This window comes from Sturnira hondurensis, unplaced genomic scaffold (assembly GCF_014824575.4).
Source record: "Sturnira hondurensis isolate 20B ecotype Veracruz unplaced genomic scaffold, ASM1482457v3 Scaffold0013378, whole genome shotgun sequence".
Classification (NCBI taxonomy): Eukaryota; Metazoa; Chordata; class Mammalia; order Chiroptera; family Phyllostomidae; genus Sturnira; species Sturnira hondurensis.
Genome location: NW_028086009.1, coordinates 1,053,640 through 1,077,087, shown reverse-complemented (window position 1 = coordinate 1,077,087; position 23,448 = coordinate 1,053,640). Strand labels below are relative to the sequence as shown.

At 37.8% G+C, this 23,448-nt stretch overlaps 1 protein-coding gene across 3 annotated transcripts in view; it reads left to right on the top strand.

Annotated features, from left to right (window-relative positions):
- The window catches only part of KDM4C (lysine demethylase 4C), a 404,720-nt gene that overhangs the window by 89,172 nt on the left and 292,100 nt on the right, over positions 1-23,448 (top strand). For all 3 annotated transcript variants that reach the window (XM_037061395.1, XM_037061394.1, XM_037061396.1), the window contains exon 6: positions 9,507-9,556. In XM_037061395.1, the coding sequence (XP_036917290.1) occupies positions 9,507-9,556 (50 nt within the window). The remainder of the gene's footprint in view (positions 1-9,506; positions 9,557-23,448) is intronic.

Below are 23,448 nucleotides of genomic sequence, written 5' to 3'. Positions count from 1 at the left end.
TGGGCCTAAGCTCTGGCTGAATTCCTTTACTTAGAGTTTTTTATCTGGTGTTCTTACAGGGCCTCAGCCCAAGTGCTTTATTATCTGGGTCATACTTATAGATGCCCAGCTTGTATGATAAGGACTGACGATGCCTAAGTAACACAGTGTTACAAATGCATTCATTATAATTGTAGTTTTGGTTGCTTGGGAAGTTTACTCTGACATTGGCTATGTGGGGCAGAGGTGTTGTGGATTATGCTCCAGAAAGAACACCTGTTAGAAAAACAGGACTGGGCAGAAGGGGAAGCTAGAGTGCGGTGGAGCCCTGTGCAGATCCCGTAGGTGGGTCTGCTGTCTGGGCCCTTACGAATTCCCCCAGACTGAGGCAAGAGGGCGAGGCCTTTGTATTCTTATCATTCACCGCATATGGGACACTAGTCCTTCCCTTTCCAGAGGCCAGGATCTTGGGGAGGGCATATGACTTTGGGTTAGTGTGGGGTGAGGCAAGGAGCAGCCTCCCCTTGATGAAGGCGTTGAGAAGAGGGCCTCGTCTGGAAGGGGTACTTGGGCCTCTACCACAGCACCCTCTACAGTCACACTCTTGTTTCTCACATTCATTTGCTTTTAAGACCTGAAAAGGAAGTAAGCAATGTTCTGTTTTCCACAGTTAACTAATGAGACTTTATAATTTAAATAAAATTACTGTGTAAACTTTAATAAATTCATAAATATTAAACCTTGTTAACATCAGCAATGTGGAAATGTAACATGATCATGCATATGAAATCCATAGTTGTTGTTCAGCCTTCTTTTTGATACAGTTAAGAATATACCTTGATTAAAAACTATATTGTAAATTATCTGCTTCAGAAATATTGAGTTTTGTGAAATATAGGTAATGATTCTTTTTTTTAAGATTTTATTTCTCTATTTTTAGGCAGAAGGGAAGGGAGGGAAAAAGGGAAGGAGAGAAACATGAGTGTGTGGTTCCCTCTAACGTGGTCCCCACTTGGGACCTGGCCTGCAATACAGGCATGTGCCCTGACTGGGAATTGAACTAGCGACCCTTTAGTTTGCAGGCCAGCACTCATTCCACTGAGCCACACTGACCAGTGCTAGGTATGATACTTTTGATTTGTGAAGTTTTTTGTGGAAGAACCAAAAAAACCTTAGTGGTTTAATGGCTTTGTTCTTTGTATCTGAATTTTATTTAAAATGCCTTTGTCTTTTGCTTGGTGCATACTATAATTTTAGTTTCAGAGGCTAGTGATTTCATTTTTCATTTGTGTTTTAAAAATGAGTGAATGTAAGAAGGATGGCTGGGAGAAGTGTACTATGTGAGTATTGGAACTTTGGTCTGCTATCAGGTATAAAACATTGTCTTCCAAAAGTTGAGTCACCCTTCAGATATTGCAGACATTATTGTAAAGGGTGGCCAATAGCTTGTCACTTCCTTCCTATTGGTATCTTTTTGGTGATTGATTAGGAAACATGAATATCTTGGAATATGGAGTGAAATTGGTCTGGGGTTGGGTGTCACCTATGTTATTACCACCTTGTGTAAATAAATTAATTCCTCTAAGCCTTGGTTTCTTCATCAGTAAAATGGAGGTGTTAGTAGTAGAACTTAAAGTACAGGATCTTAGCACAAATTCTGACGTATTATAAGGGCTCAATAAATGGAAGCTGTGATGAGCTCTAATCATAATGATTGGTCAGTTATTCTTTTCACTGAGCGCAACTAACTACAGAAAGCAAGTCAGATGTGTAAGCTCATGCCAGTAAAAAAGGGGAGGGTCAGTTTAGAGTTGTCATCTGTCAGAAAACTCCCTGGACAAATTGAGCTTAGTTATTTAGGGGAGATGACTATGAGCAAAACAACAAGAGGAAGAAGAAATTTAAACTAAGGAGAAAAGGGTTATCACACAATCATCCTCAGAGGGGAGGGAATAGAGGACAGCCTTGTTTTAGGATTGACTTGCCTGAGCATGGCGTGGACCTGGAAGGGGTTCTCCCCTCTGTGCCCTAGGCTGGATTAGCCCTGGATGTCACAGGGTAGTTGAAAGCTGGGCCAGCAGAAAACATCAGCAGCACCTGTGAGTGAAACTGACAGAGGGACCGATGTAGTCATTTGTTTCAGCACCGTAACAGAGGTATGGGCAGTGAGTGGAGCTAGGAACATTGGTTTCTGAACGCAGTATTGGTAACCCCAGGGTCCCTGAATAAAAGTAGGGAGACTTTGAGGGAGTGATCTGAGAAATAGGAGTTACCCTTTGAGAAGTGTTGTTAAACACTTCTAATGGACTGAACATCTCTTAAAAAGAGAGACAAGTTCATAGAGAAAACCTGAATCTACATTTTGAAAAATAGTTTTACCTACTGACAGTTTGAAATATCTGTCTAGTAATTATTCAGGGTAGTGTTTATATTACAACCACTGGGATAACATCATCTTGGTCCATTCTTTGAGCAAAGCACCCAAAATTGTGCTTGGGGGATTATTCTGTCTTCTTTGGCCTTCAAATTAGATTTTTATTTTAATTCATAAAAGACTCTGGTTTTAAATAAAACATCACCTTATAAATATCTAATTAGTGATAGATCATTAGTGATTTATAGTTTCTTAATGATATAGTAGAACTGTTTGCAATATTCATCTTTTATTTAACCTTTAAGAGTAACAAAAAACTCTTAAAGGTTAAATAAACAATGAATAATTTCAACAAACTGGTATGTACTTGAGGGCATACAGTGGTAGGCATCTTATTTGGTGATTTTCAAAGAATACAAAAAAAGTGCAAGAGACACTCATATCTTCAGAGAATAAAGAATTACCTGTGTGACTGAGCAATGGTGGCACTTAACGGAGTGCCTGGCTGTGAACTAGGCACTCACTGTACAAGGTAGGGGAAAAAGGGTAATTCATGTGAACATTTCTGGGTTGTAGTTGGTGTGCTCTCCCTCACAGAACTCAGTGCCTATCCAGACAAAAGTTATTTATGCATAGCAGCTAGTTATGGAAAGCAGTGGAAAGATGATAAATACTACATGAAAAATGTAACAGAAGTGTTCTGGGTGGAAGAAGAGGAATGAGATTGCCGAGATTTATCATGTTCAAAGAAAGCTTGAAGGGGGATGTGGAATCTGGGCAGGGCTTGGGAGGTTGGGATTTGAAGCAGATGGAGGGGGCTGTTTGAGGTGAGGAGTGAGGTCCAATCCTGTGTGAGTGATAGACTAATTTATAGTCTGGCCTACTTAGAATAGACTGTTGATATTTAAGGCTGGGGTTAAATTGGGGGTGAGGTGGGGTGGGGTCTTGAAAGCCAGGCAGTAAGGAATAAAAGTTTTTATGTTCTGATAGTGATGTGAGGACTGTAGCTGCCCAGGGAAGTGGAGGCAAGAGAGTATACTTCCGGTTGTAATCTGGCTGGGGCAGATCAAGATTGGAATTGAGGTGATGCTGCTAGGAGATGGATAGAAAATTTTGAGGCTATGGAGTGCATGGGGCTTGCAATTAGCAATGGGAGCAGTGAGGATGAGAAATAAAGAAGAGGTGACTCTGGTAGTTCTAGTTTGGAAGGCTTGGGGAAAATGGATTGTGAACTGAAATGGGAATTCTGGGAGAGATAATCAACTTAAAGGGGAAAATATGAATTTGATCTTGTGTATGTAGAAACTTTTGAAGTCATGGAATACTGTTATAGAAACACCTAGGAAGTGGTCAGGGCCATAGAAGTAGGACTTCTCTGGCTTGAGGTTACTAACTATCTGTAACAGGACCTCTTCCTATGGGCCCTTCAACTTGTTGCCTCTACTTAGTTACCAGTTCTTCCTGCTGGACAGATTTTCAATAGGGAAGCAAAGTGAAAGGATCTGATCGGGCTACATGGACTGGTGAGGGTGAAGCTTGAGGCAGGGTAATTAAGAGGCTACAGTAGTAATTTGTGTGATAGAGAATGGTGGCCTGGACCAAGGTGGTGGCAATGGGGATAGAGAACTGTCTTGAACAAATGAAAGGTAGAAAATGTAACACGTGGGGGTTGATTAGATTAGGGGAATGTAACCACAACTCCTACATTTCTGGGCAGTTGGTTGGGTGGGGAACTCAAGGAAAAGCAGATCTGACAGGATGGTGATGGAGGATTAAGCTTTGGACAAATTCTTTGAGGGCTGCCAAATGAACTTGCTCAATTGCTGTTGGTTTTAGAGATTCAGAGCTTGCTTAGGGGACATGTATGGAGTAGAGCATGTGGGTGATCTTGAAGCCTTGAGTGAAGGTGGTTTCCTCAAGTGGAGGAAAGGTGGAGACACCAAAACACAGAATTGGGGGAAACATCAATGTTAGGTGTGGCAAGAGTAGAAGGTAGAAAACCACTAGAGATGAGTTGGATCATAAAACTCAAGGGAAGTGAGCATTTCAAGAAACTGTTAAAAAATCCCACCCTGCTGGTGTGGCTAAGTGGATTGAGTGCCATCCGGCGAACCAAGGGGTCACTGGTTCAATTATCAATCAGAGCATATGCCTTGGTTGTGGGCCAGGTCCCTAGAAGGGGATGCTCAAGAGGCAACCACACATTGATGTCTTCTTCTCCCTCCCTTCCCCCCTCTCTAAAAATAATTTTAAAAAAATCTTTAAAAAATTCCAGACAAAAATGTTAGATAAAGACAAAAAAATGTGACAGCCTTTGTCTGAGCAGCTATATTGAGAGTGATGAAAACAGGATCCAGATTACACTGGGCTCCAGTGTGAATGGTAGTAGAAAGTATGGCAAGCATTGGAAGTCATGTGTGTAAGGGGAGGAAAAGACAGCAGATGAGCCCTGGCTGGTGTGGCTCAGTGGACTGATTGCTGGCCTTGAAGCCAGCTGGTTGGATTCCCAGTCAGGGCACATGCTTCGGTTGCAGGCCAGGTCCCCAGTACGGGGCGTGTGAGAAGTAACCACCCATTGATATTTCTCTCCCTCTTTGTCTCCCTTCCCCTCTCTATAAAAAAACCCCTAAAATCTTAAAAAAAAAAAGGAAAGCAGATGAATGGTAGCAAGATGAAGGACTTAGGAAAGTTATTTATTTACTTGTTACTTTATTTATAGGGCAAAAGTAGGTTTACAGTTTGTATAGAAATAATACAGTAATTAGTAAATAATAATACAAGAATGAACTGTGTTTTGTGGACTCAACAACTGTAAATCTACTTTTGTCCCATCCTGTATTTAGGCAGATATCTAAATGCTGATGACAAAGTGTCAGAGGGATGGGCAGACAGGCAGTATTTTGATGCTATAATTTAAAAAAAATTATTGAGAATTGCATAGTGTTTCCATGAGGTAGTATATCAGAAGAAATGAACAAAATCTTGGATGTTATCAGAGTAGCAGGATTTCAAACTTTTTGAAAATATGCTAGTATTTAGTGTTTTTTGGCTTTTATACCCTATGACTTGCTCTTATTCAGAGCATTCTGTTTCAAATGTGGTCTAATAGTGGCTTATACCAATTAAAAAAAAAGTTTTTTAGATGAAAATATCAACATTCTTATGAAGTTAGAACCTTTTGCTAGTTGACTTATACTTTCTTACTCATTTTTTGTTTTTATTAAATAATTAGATGATGTTTTTCAGTGCTGACCACGACATTCATAGGACTAAATTGTTAGGCAATTATGTTGGGAAATAGATTCCCCCAACCCATACCATTTAAGTGGAAATTAAGTACCTCAAACCTGCCCTTCTACCTTTGAGCACATTTTGTCCTTCACAGCCTGTTGATACATTATAAGAATGTGTAGGATCCAGGAGGAATAAAGAAAAGGCAAGGCAGAATGGGGAAACCTAAAAATTTGGGGTCCTGGGAGATGCTTAAATCTTGGGAGAAAGAAAGTTTTGATTGAAATTAAAATTTGAACAGACTGGGAAGTTGAGACTCGCAATGGTTGATCCTGAGTATGGTAGGCTGACTCTATACATAGTTTGCAAATTGGCTTAAATCATTACTTACCCTTTCTCTACATTCCCACTTTCATGATTTTTTTCTTCTTTCTGTATCCTGCTTCTCCTTTATATCTTCTATTTTTGTATAGCAGGAAGAAAATTCATCATTTGAGAGCAAAAGTCAGCAAACAATAACTGAGCATCTGCTCAGCTGGTGCTGTGTTTCAGGAGACAGACATGACCCTTGCCCAAGGGAGCTTGATGGGAGAGCAGGAAGGCAGAAAGGCGAACAAACAAATTCTGAGCGCCATGGTGGAAGCCTATATTCTATGTGGTTGGTTGGTCAGCAAGAGGGAATGGGAAGCTCTCCCTGGGGGTGACTCTGGCTGAGCTTGGAAAAAGGGGTGGATACTTTTGTGAACTGGACAGGGGTGGTAAGGGAATAGAAGGTCCAGAAATAGGAGCTGGAAAGGAGCAGAGGTGTGAAATAAAAGGGCAGTGTCTAAACCAGGCAAGAGAAGAGGAGCTGCCCCTTGAAGTCATTTTCTCCTAGTGTGCCTCATTGGGTGAACGCAGTGTGGCTTTCAGTTTGAGGATTTGGTTGTCCTCAGGAAATTTTGCATGTCTTCTTGTGTTAAGGGGCTGTGGTTGGAAGGAAGTTTTTATCCTTTGATGATTTCTGATGCTATAGAACTATAGCAATTGTTGGTTAGCCACAAAAATTTTATTAATAATCACTTATGGTTTTAAAATGAACTGGATTTTTGGGAAAGTTTTAAATTTTTCTCATGAAAAATCTGCACAATCATAACAGTCACTACAGAACCTTTACTTCTTCATGTCCGCACCAACATTGGTCTTTGCAGTCCCCCTGGGTTTCTTCGTTATGTTCTTGTGGTCCTTTTGTTGTTTTGTTGAGGTCTTTTTCTCTCATACAGGCCATGTCTTGCAAGTCTATATTTGGGTTCATTTTTCTTTTCTTTTTAAAGACTTTATTCATTTATTTTTAGAGAGAGGAAAGGGAGGGAGAAAAAGGGGGAGAAACACTGATGTGAGAGAGAAACATCAATTGGTTGCCTCTTGCATGTGCCCTGACTGGGGATTGAACCAACAACCCAAGTGTGTGCCCTGACTGGGAGTTGATCTGGTGACCTTTCCCTTTGTGGGACAGTGCCTATCCAACTGAGCCACACTAGTCAGGGCTTGGTTCATTTTCCTTTGCATGATCCAAGGAATCATACATCATGCCAAAGCCAGTTGTCTTGCCACCACCAGAATGGGTTCTGAATCCATATAAAAAGATGACATCCATTGTGGTCTTGTACATTTTGGGTAGTTTCTTGCTGATTTTTTGTTTTGGGTACTGTTGCCTTCCCAGGGTGAAGGACATCAGTGACCATTTGTTTTTGTTGAAGTAGTTGGTTGGTCCAGATAGGTACCGTGCTGTTCATGATGGTAGTTGATCTTCAGGCAGCCAGGGAGGGAAAATGCTGGATCTTTTTTTTTTTTTTTTAAATAAATGGTTTTCTGCCTTTTTAAAAAAAGATTTTATTTATTTATTTATTTATTTATTTATATTTAGAGAGGAAGGAGAGAGGGAGAGAAACATCAATGTATGGTTGCCTTTCGTGCATCCCCTGCTGGTAGTTGGCCTGCAAGGAACTGGCCTGCAACCCAGGCATGTGCCCTGACTGGGAATCGAACCGCGATCCTCTGGTTCACAGGCCCGTGCTCAATCCTGGATCTTTTTTAGAATGTGAAAATTGAGACATTATTCAAACCCGTAGAAGAAAATAATCACCTGGCTCTGATAGGAACAGCTGTACCTGGGAGACACTATACTTGCAGAAAAGAATTTAGGAGATAGGCCAATAAAAGGGCTACCTGGGGGGAGAGGTATGATGGGTTGATTCAAATTCTAGAGTGAGTAAAGGGAGGATCTTGGAGTAGAGACACTGCGCCTTGCCTTCTCCCCTTCCTTCTACAGATGAAGAGACTTATGTTTTCTGTGAACAGAGCTTCAGATTAACAAGTTTTAACTTTGATACTGATTTTTCAGAAATGTGAATCAGGATATAAAGTACCTCCATCCACATCTGACCCTTTGAGGGCAGGCATATGCCCTTTACATGTGTGTATGCATGTGTGTGTGTGTTATGGGGAGGAAACCCTCTTGTTTGGGGCATATATAAGGCATATGTAGGACATTTTTCTTTTCTGGGTATAAGTGGTGATATTAATCAGCGATTAAGAACTAGTAAGAAGTGACCATAAGTATACATTGGGTGATTGGCATTTAATTATGCCAAAATTTTATCTTCCCAATTCATTGGGATGATTTCATTAATAGTGCCTCAAGGAATAGGATGTATGGTTGAATTTTCTTTCAGAGAATTGCCTAGTTATATTGTATCCAATTATGTTTTGCATACGTTATCAGTGGCATTAAATACAGCCAAGTGTGGTGTTAAGTAAAATTAGAAAAGTTATTTTAGTTAAAAGTAACTTGAACTTAAAAGTAACTTGATCTAATAAATGTAGTGAATGTAGGTCTTAAGAATAACGTATTTTTACTTAAAACAAAATGATCATTTAACTTTATTTTTAGTATCCTTAATTTTCTTCATTAAACTACCTGTAAAATTTAGTATTTGTGTAGCATATTATGAAATTATTGCTTTAAAATTTGTTAGTAAGTTTACAGTAAATGACTTCAAGTATTCACTTTTGGAAACATCTTGTATTAGAAATGAGTATTTCTCTTGAAAATTTTTTTTTTATAATCAAGACTTTAAAAGTCACATAATCATGAAATAAATAGTAGCTATTTTTTAGGCTGATGATTTTATTTAAAACCTATTTGAAAGGTACAAGAGAAAGGTTTGATTAAAAATGTAAATGTTGCTATAAAATTTTGTGTTGTATTCTGCTTGTCAGTAAAAACATTTTAAAAGGTTAAAAAACACCCAGCAACCCAGTTTTTTGTAAAAACAAAGGCCAACTAACCCAGCACAAAACTAAAACATGACCAAAAATAGGCCTGGATTTCTCGGGTGCTGTGAATGGTAGGAGAGAGGTTCTGGTTTCTGCGGCCGGCTGCCTCCTGGGCTAACCATTTCCTTGCTGCCTTGCCTTTGTTCCTTAATGTTTAAAATGTGGTTGGTATGGTGAGCTGGGTCATTAAAATAAGTGATTTATGAGTTCATTTTACTTTTGTCCAGTGTCTAAGGGATATGACTCTGTGATTGGTTTTCTAATCTCTTTTCAGTTTATTTAAGTGGAGTTTGGTGTAGAATTTAAAAAAAAATTTACTCATTTTTAGAGGGGAAAGGAGGTAGAAAGTGAGAGAAACATCAGTATGTGGTTGTTCTCTTGTGCTCCCCTCACCGGGGTCCTGGCCCTCAACACAGGCATGATTCCCTGATTGGGAATTGAACCAGCAACGCTTTTGTTTGCAGGCTGGCACTTAACCCATTGAGCCACACTAGCTCGGCTGGTGTAGAATTGTTTTACATGACATTATTTAGGAGTAAATGTTCTTAGGATACTACCTGAATAAGTGTAAACCAAAAATCTTTATTTATGTTTAAAATTTTAGGTATGCAATACCCCCGGAGCATGGGAAACGACTTGAAAGACTAGCTCAAGGTAAACCTACTTTCTGTATTTCTCATCTAGATGAGTTCTTTGTTTTTGAGATATTTTTACAGTGTAGAATGTCGGTGTGTTAATTTCATTATTTTCAAGTTATTGGCTATTGAATATTTCTCTAATTGAACATTCTACGTTGTTTTCATGTTAGTACATGCCTAGTTTTCTTGGTTATATAATCTTTATGATTATTTTAATTGGCTGCTTAGTATTTTATCAAGTGAGTATACTTAACCTATTTTGGTTATTTCCAATGTTTTTCTCTTTTATATAATGTATTAACTTCATTGTGTCAATAATACTTTTCCTTTTCTTAAGTTACATCCTTGAGGTAAATTCCAAAGAGAACTGATGCTGCATCCCAAGGTGCAGGCATTCTATGAATGTTTTTATTTTGTCGGGTCATTTCACCAAAGGGGGACTTCTGACTCACAGGTCTTGTTTTGTCCTGTTGGCCTGGGACTGCCCTTACGGGAATATGAAGATGAATGTCCTCAGATTACTGGAGGAGCATGAGAATGTATGTCTTCTTAGATTGGCAAAATTGAACATTCTGTACTTTAACTTGAATTAATTATTTTTGGCTTTGTTCATCATTATTTTTGGGAAGTCTGTTGATGGTTTTACCTGTGTCCAGTTGTGTTTGCAGACAGTATCTTCCTTTTTCTTCTCTGTCTTAAAGATATACTGGGCAACCTTGCCCTCATCTTCTTATACAAGGAAGAAGAATCAGATTATCTCCTGCCAACTTCATCCCTGGTTTTGTTAATCACCCTTAGCAAGGAAGAAGTAGGCTGATAGTGACTTATTTTCAGGGAAAGAAAAGTTTTATTGAGCAACAACTAAGGATAAGATAGATGTTCTGCCTTTATTCAGGATTGAATCCTCAGTGAGTATTTCCCTTTTAATCAGGTGTATCCTGCTTCATTGGTATATTAGGTTCGCCTTCCAGTAGGAAAGGAATTTTGTCCCTACTTTATGGAAGCCTTTTTAAAAAATAATGAAATGGGCATACTGAGAAACTTTATTCTTTGACTTGAGGGTTCTGAACAGGAATTTTTAATAGCATTTAAAAGTTACTTTCCTTCAAATCATATTGACAGAAAAGTTTTAGAAGGAATAGTTACGTATCACATTTGTAAGAAGCATTATTATAATTTTGGCAAGTAATAAGTATAATGCCATAGTGTTTTTATAATGTGATACATTATAGTGACAATAACAATGTAACTGTAATCTTGAACTTTGTTGAGGACTATTTTCATGAATATTAAGGTAGGTGAACCCTGGTTCTGGATAATAGATTAAAGCACAGTTTAGAAATTGATTACCATAATCCTTAAATACACAGGCAGTGAACTTTATGCTAAATCTATATGCTGAACTATCTTCCCTGTAATAATTACCTCACCATTTTCTTTTTGCTCCAGTACCAGAGAACTTTTTAAATGGAGTCAGTATAAACTTCACAGTATGGAGTCACACTAAAATTTCAGTGAGAATATGTCTGTAACCACTTTGATATAATCTATCTGAGAATAACATTCCAGGAAAATAGGTGCCATTTCTTTAATCGGTAAGAGGTTAATAAATTTAAAGGATGAACAAGAACTTTAAACTCAACTGCATGTTTATTCAAAACTGTTTTGCAGCATTATTTTGAGAAATGACATAGGAAAAAGGCCCTGTAAGATAGTGGAGGATTTTCCTCTGCTGACCAGATGCCAGCCCAATTTATTGAATTCTACTAAATAATTAAAATGATAAAATAACACAGTAAATATGATGGAGCACTGTAGGATGTCTAGGTCAAGGCAGCACTTGATACATAAAGTGAAAAGCGGCCTTGGATATTTTCCATTATCTTGTCTCCACATCATAATTATCACCCTTGCCTTTTATGCATGAATGCTTTCATCTTTGGTTCCTGTTGAAATCTTGATTGACTGTGGCACCTGCAAATATTTTATCTGAAAGACATTAGGCCTGCATCTAATAAAGCCAGGAGTTGGATTTTGCCCTTCAGTGGCTTTCTCATTTATACAGGGTTTTTCCCCCCCACTATTATGTAGACATAAATGTAATAAAAAATCTCCAGTGAATTGTTGCAATTTTTATACTTGTTACATTTGGCTATAATGCTGTTGCATTCTTTCTAATTTTTGGTTTGATACAATTGAATGGAAAGTATAAAGGAGAATAGAGGTATAATGTTAAATCATAAATGACAGTTTTGAAGATTTTCAGTTTTCAGAATGTCTAAATCTCATCCATTTTAGAAATAAAACAATATTTTTGCTCTTCTATTAAGTTAAGCAGAATATATAGCTTGAAGACAATTGGGAATAGCTAAACACATTTGTGAAGGACTGTATTCTGTTGTTTTTTTATTATGAATAAAATGCCAATATGTAATAAAAATTAAAGATGACTTACTTTGGTCAAAATTTTGGTTACTGGGGAAAAATATGTGAGTTAAGACCTTGTGCAGCTGATTCTAGAAGTGTGATTGATCAGCAGGAACCTTGTTTGAAATGAGTGACAGGATGGTAGAAGTGAATAAATTGATTCTTTTAGGTCATTATCCTTATGTTTGCTTGTTACAAGTGTTTTAGTTTTGACTTATTTTTTTTTAAAGTGACAGTAATTAGCCCTTTTTGTTTTTTTGTTTTATTTATTTATTTTTAGAGGGGAAGGAGAGAGGGTGAGAAACATCAATGTATGGTTGCCTTTTGTGCGTCCCCTGCTGGTAGTTAGCCTGCAAGGAACCGGCCTGCAACCCAGGCATGTGCCCTGACTGGGAACTGAACCGTGATCGTCTGGTTTGCAGGCCCGCGCTCAATCCACTGAGCTACGCCAGCCAGGGCTAGTTTTGACTTATTAAAAAAGCAATGAATGTTGCAAAGGAAGCAAAAAGGAACAGAAGTATCATTATGAAAGCTTATTTTAGTTCATGGTGTTTTTTTTAAACAGTTATCTTTGAGGTATGTGTGTGTATGTTTAAATGACTATTAATTTTAAATTTAAGCCTGAGGAGCAGATGCTTAGCCTGATAGGCAGAGATCCCTATTCCAGGAGGTGGACCAGCATCTGTGGTAGGATTCAGGCAGTCTGTGGATTCTCTGAAATCATAGTTGAAATAGGGCATATATGTGTATTTCTGAGATGCTATCATGAAATCTTAAAAGGGTTTGTTCCAAAAGAGATACTGTCAAGAGATTAGAAAATAGCAATAAATATGCCATTTTTAATTCTATGAATAGATTCTTTGAATTGACTTGTTTTGATACCTCTACCTCAGAGTTTGGAGAGTGTACTTTTATGTACTTTCATAAAATAATGGCCAATACATTATTTTCATAAGCATTCATTTAGCTGATGGTCTGAAAATATTCTATTAAAATGTCTTGTTTTGAAAGCCTAATAAATAAAATACCTCTGATTATAAGCAGTCAATTTTAAGGGGCCCCTTGAGCCATAAAAAACTGAAGAAGTCCAGTGATATATCTTCTCTTCATGCCAAATTCATGCTTCAGGCATGGAGATCAATGTACGGTGTGCCAGGGTATGTTTGTTTTCATTTTACTATCAATCAAGTTGTATTAAGAACGGTGAGACAATCCGTAAACTTAATTTTCTCATAATTTGATGTTAGATATCACTATGATTAAACTTTTGAATGTTTTATAGCCAGTCATGTTTCTATAGTAGGATTTTAGACATTAAACAGTAACATACACCAAGTTAGCATAATTGAAATGGATGAAATAAAATTCTGAGAAATGACAGTAGAGAATGGGGAGGAAGAATTCGGGAAGGGAATGCCCGTTAGCAGGGAGGAATTACCATGGAGGGAAATTAAGAGTTCTTTGATTCTGCAGGGTGGAAGCAAGGCCAGGAGAATCCTGGCTACTTTGGCTATGATTTCCTAGAGCCCAAAGTGCATAGGCTGGAGATTCCTGGATGACCTGTGTATGTATGGTCCATCTGTCCTGTCAAGGTGTGGAAAGTGGGAACTGAAACAAAGTGATCTCAGGGTGCAGTTTAAAACCACATGTAATGGCCCATATACCTGTTAAATTGAGTGGAAATAACCCACCAACTTGAAATTGGAAAAAGTTGCCCTTTACACAGTGCACTGTGTTCAAGGGAAAAAATAAGGCAATTGTTTAGAACCACCATCTTTCTTGATACCATCCGTGATCAGTATGGAGTTCTCCTAGTTGTTCTCTTGGAGAGTTCCATGGAACTGTATCTCTACCACTAGAGATGCTGATGGGTTGTGGAACACTTGGAGGTGAGTGAAGCCTGCAGTGTGGTAATTTTCTATCTATTCTTGAGTAGTTAATTTCTCTACGAATGGTAGGAAGCATAGAGAGTCCAACTACAGTTTAAACACCTAATGTTTTCTTACATATGAATTTGGGTAAAAATGACGAGGTTTCTCTCCATGTAATGTATGTAGCTCATTGGTTTATTCCATTAATAAGATTTATATGTAAATGCTGTCTAAAAACTTTTCTCATATCAGCAGTCCTTCCATGTCCTTTTTTGTGTTTTTTTTCTTACCATTCATTTGTATAGTTGCTATACAAATGGTTATATGAATATTGCACAAACCATGTAAAAATTCTATCAAAGCATACTTGGGTAAATTTTAATTATATTCAAATGAAATTATCTTAAACTCTGTTGCTACTGTGGACATATATTCTACATGTCTGATTTCTCCATTTTTTGTCCCTCCTTTTTCCTGTCTCTTTTTCCTTTCTTTCCTAACTGATTAATAACTGATTTCACCTTCTGCAAACTATTGTTTATATACCCATAGAAACTGTTAAGCTTTGATTAATAAATCTTTTTCCAAGGCTGAAGCTTTGGTAATTTAATAGCTATTGCATGTGTTTGTGTTTGTCATACATGGTTTGGATTTAAAAAGAATTTCATAATTAGTAATAGCTTATATATTAGAAAATATAAACCAGTTGACAATTTGGGAAAATTTTTATCTCACAGGAAGAACACGCTATTTTTGGATCGTACTTGTTTTATTTCTAGCACAATTTAAAAATGTAATATATATATGATCAGATTGATTGAGGTAAAATGCACTTCTAGTAAAAGCTATCTTGATTGAATATGCAAAGTCTGTCCAGAAGGTATCCAGCCATGCAATATGAAAAATGGAGATATTTATTGAAGAAGATACAAGATACAAGAAACATTGTACATAGGATGATGATGCCTCAGTCCCCCTCAAAGTAGGCACCTTGGAACCTTACACAGTTCTCCCAATCTCTATTAGCTGCTCAATGTATTTTCCTGAATCTCATCAGTGGTCTGAAATCTCTTCTCTTTTGAAGATGATTTTAGTTTTGTGAAAAGCCAGAAGTGTCAGGGTGCCAAATCTGGGATATAGGGGAGCTGAGTCACCTGGGTGATTTGATATTGGGCCAAAATCTCTGCATAAGACACATGATGCAGGAGTGGGTGTACTGCTGTGATGAAGCTGCCAATTACCAGTTGCCAATAGCTGTGGCCTTCTGAATCATCTGAATAGTTTCTGTGGAGGAACTATTCAAGCTTAACAAAAAATTGAATGCAGATTTGTTGCTCTATTCACTCAGTCATTTTGAATGCAATGGCACACAGTATACATGCTCACTCAACTGTGTCTACTGTCCCCCGCTGACTAGTACTGTGAAGTTTTCATTGTTCATGCATGTGTATTCTAGTCCACTGCCCTTGGCTTCCAGGTTACATTAGTGTTGTGCAAACTATTCTTGTTATATTAACAGTGGCTGGACTTTTTCCGGACAACCTCATACTGTTTACTGAGTTTTAACAAATCTATAAAGTGGAACCCTGGCTGGCGTAGCTCAGTGGATTGAGTGCGGGCCTGCGATCCAGACGATTGCGGTTCGATTCCCAGCCAGGGCACATGCCTGGGTTGCAAACCGGTTCCTTGCAGGCCAACTACCAGCAGGGGATGCACAAAAGGCAACCATACATTGATGTTTCTCTCCCTCTCTCCTTCCCCTCTAAAATAAATAAATAAATAAAACCTTTAAAAAAAAAATAAAGTGGTGTCAGTACCACCATTATTGGTCTATAGGGCAGTATCCCAATAAAGTTCTCTTGTACCCCTTGCATTAATCCCTTCCTCTAGCCCTGGCAACCACTAATCTGATTTCTCTTCTTAGAGTGTTATAAAAGTGGTATTATACAATAGGTAGACATTTGGATCTCATTCTTTCACTAAGAATAATACTTCTTATATATGTTCATTTTTATCTTGAACACAGGGTATCCTGGAATGTGTCTTGGTCTTTAAGAGGGCTTATGTGATTCTGTACTTTCTCATGTTACACAGCTACCAGCAGTACTGTGGCTGTTTTAGCAAAGGTGATTGTGGGATGTTTTAAGGTTTCAGGGCTCTCTTGGGATCCTTGGAGTACGTAATCTTTATTATACTAGACTTCATCCCTTTAACATGTTCTTTGGATTGAGAGAATGGTTCTGAAGATCATCTTTGCTTGCTTACCACTGTATAATATCTTTAAAAAGAGAAAGTATAGTAATGACTTTATTTTGTTAGGGATTGATGGCCAGCATGTTTCATTTTTGCAGTTAATATAACCAAGCTATAGACCAAAAAATTGAGTTACTGAGTAGTCTATTGTAACTTGTATTGAGGCTTTCCTCCTTCTTTTGGATGTTCTAACTACAAGAGTTCTTGGAATAAGTGTTTAAACTATTTTATTCCATGCATCCTATGCAGTATCGTAGTTCTAATTTTTGATTATTTATTTAAAATGGAAATCTATGTAGTCTTACTATTTAATAATTTTGTAGAAATGTAATTTTTTTCCAAACTTTTCTTTGTTTTTTCACCCCCAAACTAGATACAGTTTTATTGAGAGTTCATTGGTCTACCTGTTACAGAAACTAATGCGTGACTTGTAGGGAGGAGTTGATATGGGAGGAAGAAGTTGTAGAGTAGTTGTCCCTACTTGTCTCCATAGTTTGGAATGTGAAATAACTGATTTTCTTCTCTGCTCAGTATTTTTACTTTTATAGAATGTTACTTGATGCCCATTTGGGAGTAATTTGGAACCCAGAGTAAAACTTAATACTTAATTTTAAAATAGCAGAGTTAAAGAAAACATTGGGAAATCTGTAGGTGAATACAAAGTAAAACATGAAGCAATATAATTTAACCCTAGTTGTGCTTGACTGTTAGAACTCTTTTATGGGGGAGAAGTTTGTTACTCATGACCAGCACTGCTTGCTAGGTTTGGGTCATAAGGCCTAAGGTATTAAGATGGTTTTTAAGACTTAGTAACCATTGAATTTTTATGGCAACTCCCCAGTTGGTTTTGTAGGTCTACTGGGACAGAGATCCACCTTCTCCACTAAGCAGTCTGCTGAGGTGGTAGAAAACAAAGATTCCATGAACTAACATGATGAGTAGAGTCAATATGGTAGAAGCGAGTAATAGAGAAAATAATAATGGCCACTATTTCTTGAATGTTAGTATGTGTAAAGTAAACTCAGTTATTTTAATTGAGGTAAAATTTATATAACATAAAATAACCATTTTAAAGTATATGATTCAGTAACATTTAATATATTAACATTGTGTAGCCATCACCTCTATCTAGTTCCAGGAGAGTTTCATCACCCTAAAAGGAAATCCTATATCTATGAATCAGTTACTCTATTCCCACCCCTCCAGACCCGGGCATCTTTTGTCTGCTTTCTTTTTAGGTATTTACCTATTCTGGATATTTCATGTACCTGGAATCATATGATATGTGAGTGGCTCTTTTCATGCAGCATGTTTTTAGGTCATAGCTTATATCATAACTTGAATTTTTTTTGATGAGTAATATTTTGTTGTATGGGCATACCACACTTGATCACCAATGTATTAGTTGATGGATATTTCAGTGGTTTCTACCCTTTGACTATGGATAAATTTTTTGTGCATTATTTGATTGGATTGCCATGAGGATCCTGTGAGAACAGACACTATGGAAAATAGTAGGAAGGGTTCTCAAAAAATTAAAAATAGAACTATCTTGTAATCCAGCAATTTCACTTCTGGATTTATATCTGGGAGAAATGAAATCACTAATAAGAGATATCTGCACCTCTATGTCCATGTCCATTGCAGCATTACTTACAATAATCAAGACATGGAAACAATCTAAGTGTCCAATTGATAGGTGAATGGATAAAGCAGATGTGTTATATGAATACAATGGAATATTATTCAGCTACGAGAAAGAAGGAAATCCTACTATTTCCTTCAACATGGATGGAACTTGAGAGTGTTTTGCTAAGTGAAATAAGTCAGAGAAAAACAAATACTATGTGATCTTATATGTGGAACCTAAAAAACCTGAATTTATAGATAACAGAGAAAAGATTGGTGGTTGCCAGAGGCAAGAGGTAGGAGAAGTGGGTGAAGGTGGTGAAAAGGTATAAACTTTCAGTTATGAGATGAATATAAATTACAAGGATGTACTGTACAGCATGGTGACTATAGTTAATAATGTTATATTGAAAATTGCTAAGAAAGTAGATTTTAAAACTTTTCATTACATATAAAAATATTGTAACATGAGGTTATGAATGTCACTGAACATTATTGTGCTAATCATTTAAGTGTGTGTGTATGTATATATATACACACACACATATATATAAAGTCATTATGCTGTATATCTTAAACTTATACAATGCTATATGTCAATAAAGCTGTAAGAAAGAGAACCCAATTAGGAAGTAACAATAACATCCTCATAATATGGATGGGGAAATTGAGAAACTGAGAGATTAGGGGACTAGTCAAAGCTATATGAGTGTTAGAATTATGTTTTGAATCCATGTCTCTGCAAGGCTGAACTCCAAGTTCTTCTTTTTTTAATTATATTTTATCGATTATGGTATTACAATTGTCCCAACTTTTCCCCATTGCCCTGCTCCACCCAGCACCCTCTACTCCGTCAGGCAATCCCCACACCATTGTTCATGTCTGTGGGTCATGTGTATGAGTTCTTGGGCTACTCCATTTCCTATACTGTGCTTTACATTCCCATGGTTATTCTGTAACTACCTGTTTGTACTTCTTAAGTCTCTCATCTCTTCATCCATTCTCCCACAACCCTTCTCATCTGGCAGCCATCAAAATGCTCTCTGTGTCCATTTCTTTTCTTCTTGTTTGCTTAGTTTGTTTTTTAGATTCCATTGTTGGTAGGTTTGTATTTATTGCCATTTTATTGCTCATAGCTTTGATCTTCTTTTTCTTAAATAAGTCCCTTTAACACCTCATTAAAAAATAATGGTTTGGTGATGATGAACTCCTTTAGTTTTTTCTTGTCTGGGAAGATCTTTATCTGCCCTTGGATTCTAAATGACAGGTTTGCTGGGTAGAGCATTCTTGGCTGTCAGTCCCCACTTCATGACTTTGAGTATTTCTTTCCAATTCCTTCTAACCTGCAAAGTTTCTTTTGAAAATTCAGCTGACAGTCTTATGGGAACTTCCCTGTAGGTGACTAATTTCTTTTTTCTTGCTGCTTTTAAGATTCTCTCTATCATTAAACTTTGGCTTTTAAACTGTGATGTGTCTTGGGAGTGGGCCTCTTTACATCCGGCTTGTTTGGGACTCTCTGTGCTTCCTAAACTTGCATGTCTATTTCCTTCACAAAATTGGGGAAGTTTTCTTTCATTATTTTTTCGCATAGATTTCCAGTTTCTTGTTCTTTCTCTTCTTCTGGCACTCCTAATTAAGCAAATATTGGAATGCTTGAAGTTGTCCCAGAGGCTGCTTATACTATCTTTTTTTTTTAATTCTTTTTTCTTGTTCTGATTGGTGGTTTTTTACTTCTTTATGTTTCAAATGATTGATCTGATTCTTGGCTTCATCCACTCTGCTGTTGTTTCCCTGTAAATTGTTCTTTATTTCGATTAGTGTATCCCTCACTTCTGAGTGGATCTGTTTTTTCTTGTTGAGGTCCTCATTAAGTTCTTGAGCATCCTTACAACTAATGTTTTGAACTCTACATCTGATAGATTGTTTATTTCCCTTTTGTTTCATTCTTTTTCTGGAGTTTTGACTTATTCTTTCATTTGGGCCATTTTTCTTTGCTCATTTTGTCAGCCTCCCTGTATTTGTTTCTGTGTATTAGATAGAGCTTCTGTGACTTCGTGTCCTGGTAGCATGGCCTAGTAGGTGACCTGTAGGGTCCACTGGCACAGCCTCCTCTATCACCTAAGCTGGTTACTTCAGGTGCACCCTTTGTGTGGGCTGAGTATACTCTCCTCTTGTAGTTGAGTCTTGATGGCTATTTGCAAATCAATGGGAAGGATTTACCCAGGCCAGTCAGTTGCAAGGACTGGCTCTGATCTCTGATCACCAACCCCCTCCCTCTGTGGAGGATCAGCTGTGTAGGGGAAGGATGGTGGTGTTCTGATGTGGTCTGTAGCTGTCCTTTGGTTGTGTAGGCTCTGGGGTTTCCAGGGTGGTCCAGGTCAAGGTCAGCCCCCACCTGTGTTTTGCCTGGGGCCCACTAGCCTGAGCTATAAAGCAATCTGAGATGGCTGCTACTTGTGCTGGGTTTACAGATTACCAGGTAAAGTCAAGCTAGCCAATGCTAGTGCTTGGCCTGGGATCCCTTAGCAAGAGGTTCAGGAGTGGGAGCTTACTGAGCCCATTTGTTCCTTGATTGTGAGGGTTAGGAAGTTGTGAAGCATAAGCGAAAACCAGTCATTCATATGGAAAAGTCACTATTAACAGCTTGGTTGGCATAGGTAAATATGACTTGTCTAGTAACAAGTCATAACTGACCAAACTTACTTGGCCAGTAAGTTTTGTGGGGCAGAGTCTCAGGGATCGTCAGGGTTGGGCAAACAGTTAGCCAGGTTCATGGAGTCTCAGATATGACACTTGCCTGTCAGCTCTGTGGCTTTGAGTGGGAAGGGTTCAGAAAAGGGACTATGGCCTCTGCCGACCTTTCTGTCTGAGAGAAAGCTGTTCTCTCGCTCCCACCCTGATGTGAGCAAGATTTTGCTCCTTCATTTTCTCCCTGTATGCCACTGGTGACTTTCAAGCTGCCACTGGTGCTCAAGCTGGAGCACAGACGGAGTGAATCTGAGTGTGTCTGTATGATGGTTCTTTCAGGGAAACTGCTTGGGACTCCAGAGGTTTTTGCACCAACTCAATTTCCACTGGTGTTTGCAGCCGGAAGTTGTGGGTACTTTTTTTCCTGGCACTGGAACCCTGGGCTGTGAGGCCTGGTTTGGGGTTGGGATTCCTCACTCCTGAGATCTCTCTCCCAAATTTCTATCCACCACACGTGGATGTGGGATCAGCCCATTTTGCATCTCTGCCCCTCCTACTGGTCTGGGCGAGTGTGTTTCCTTTAATTCCATAGTTGTCAGACTTCTGTTCAACTCAGTTTTTGACTGGGTTCTGATGGTTGTTCTATAGTTTATTTGTAATTTTGATATGAATGTGCGAGGAGACAAGTCATATTTACTTATGCCTCTATCTTGACTGGAAGTCCCGAGTCTTAACAACTATTATTCTCTTTGTTTTTTTGACCATGCAGGCAAGATAAAAATGTCTTCACATAACTCAAACAATTTGGTATTTGGTATAAAACTCAGCTCCACTGTTTAATACCAAAAAAGTTGTGTGTTTGTTGAGTGCAATATTGGAGAGAGGAAAGTTGGTGTTCAAGCAATCTTGTGTGTTAAGTGCCTGTTAGATGAGATTGTATAAGACTTGTTGACAGTCGCACAGAATGGTTTGCATAGCACAGCAGGCTACCTGTCAAATGTTTCTACCAAAACATACCCGCAGGAGAGGAGAGTGGAAACCCAACCACTTTATAGTACCCATGCAGATTTTGTATTTTCCTCCCCTAGCATGGTTTTTTTAAAGATTTTATTTATTTATCTTTAGAGGGGAAGGGAAGGAGAGAGGGAGAGAAATATCAGTGTATGGTTGCCCCTCGTGCATCTCCTGCTGGGAACTGGCCCGCAACCCAGGCATGTGCCTTGACTGGGAATTGAACCATGGTTGTTTGGTTTGCAGGCCTGTGTTCAATCCACTGAGCTACACTAGCCAGGTCAGTATGTTTGTTTTTATGTAAAAATAAACCAAGTGATTTATCATGACAAAAGTAGAAAGATATGTCAGGTTTATCTGTGATACTTCTCCACCTGGCATTGTAACCTAGTGGTCATGGGGCATGTAAGGTGTTGCAGTGGTATGCTAGCTGCTGTTTTCACTCCTGGATGATTTAGGATCAGTGTAGAACTGTGTCCTAATTGGAACTTCTTGATCTTCAAGATCGTGAAAGAGTGGACTATACCATTTGGTGACCAGCAAATTGGAAATTCTTATGTAATGTTACAGTAGTATCATTAAAATATGATAACTTTTAGTCCTGGTTGGTGTAGCTCAGTGGATTGAGCGCGGCCCTGCGAACCAAAAGATCGCGGTTCGATTCCTCATTAGGGTACATGCCTTGGTTGCAGGCCAGTTCCCAGCAGGGGATGTACCAGAAGCAACCATACATTGGTATTCTCTCCTTCTCTCCTTCTCTTCCCTTCTAAAGATAAATAAATAAAAAAATATGTAACTTTTAGAGAAGATGTCTTCCAGATAAATTATTCAAAACTTATAAAAAGAACATCAAGTAATTAAATGTTGGAATAGAAAAAATGATTTAGAAAGGCATATTTTAAAGAACTTCCCTGGGTTGGTGGGTGGGTGGGCTGGGATGGGAGTAAAAGGCAGAAAACTGTACTTGAACAACAATTTTTTAAAAAGTAAAAAAAAAACACTTCCAAAAATTTTAACACACACCATGTATTCTCTTTATTTCATGTTTTTTACAAATTTTCTGATAGTCTTAAGCTGAATTTTTAGTTAGATGTTGTTTTTTATATCAGCTTTTTGTTATTTTTCATACAGGTGACTCAAAAGTTATTTTTTTATTTATCATGAAAGATATATTTTTTTAGCTTGCATAGGTCTGAGTTTTAAAACTATTATATCTAATAATATTCTGGTTATATTGGCTTGTGTATATACTGAGTAAAATACTTTTCATAGACTGTGGTGTGAGGGTGGGTTTGAACTGTGCACTCCTGAAGGTCTTTTGAGGTAAAGTTCATCTTGACATACATGCTTTGCATATAATTCGTGCTATTTATGAGGTATTTTCCAGGGTGATATAATATATAATAACCTGTTGTTAATATAAATTCTGAACCAATGAGAAGTTCTTAATATACTGCAAATTACCTTCCTTCAGTGGTTTTCCAATTTAAATTAACTTATGACCAGTCAACACATTGTATAGGTCTTGATTACAAATCCATATCAAAAGAAAATTAAATAGAGTCCTTTTTCTTCATTGATTTTAATTTAAGATGTAATTCATCTAGTGCTGCACAAAGTTACAGATTTGAAAAGTTTGATAGATCCATTTAAATGGCATTATTAAAACGTTTTGTGGGTTTTGTATGTGGGATCCTCCTGTTGTTCTTTACCCTGTGATATCCCTCAGGACATTATATTGTGTAGATGTGGCCATTACATTAGTGTGGCACTTTTTTTCCATTCACTGAAGTCTGCATTCTTTCAAAGGTTATGTATTTGCCATAATGCTTTATTTTCTTTTTATATATTATTGAATATTAACTGTGAAGAGAGGGGCTGCATCAAATGAAATATGGGGCAAAATCACCCCTTTTATTTGCATTGGTTTTGTAGAAAATGGTACTATTTCTCTTGTTTCTGTTGGCATGTAATTTTTTTGGCTTTCTGTCTATTTTTCTTTTTAAACATCCAGGTGCAGATGCGTAAG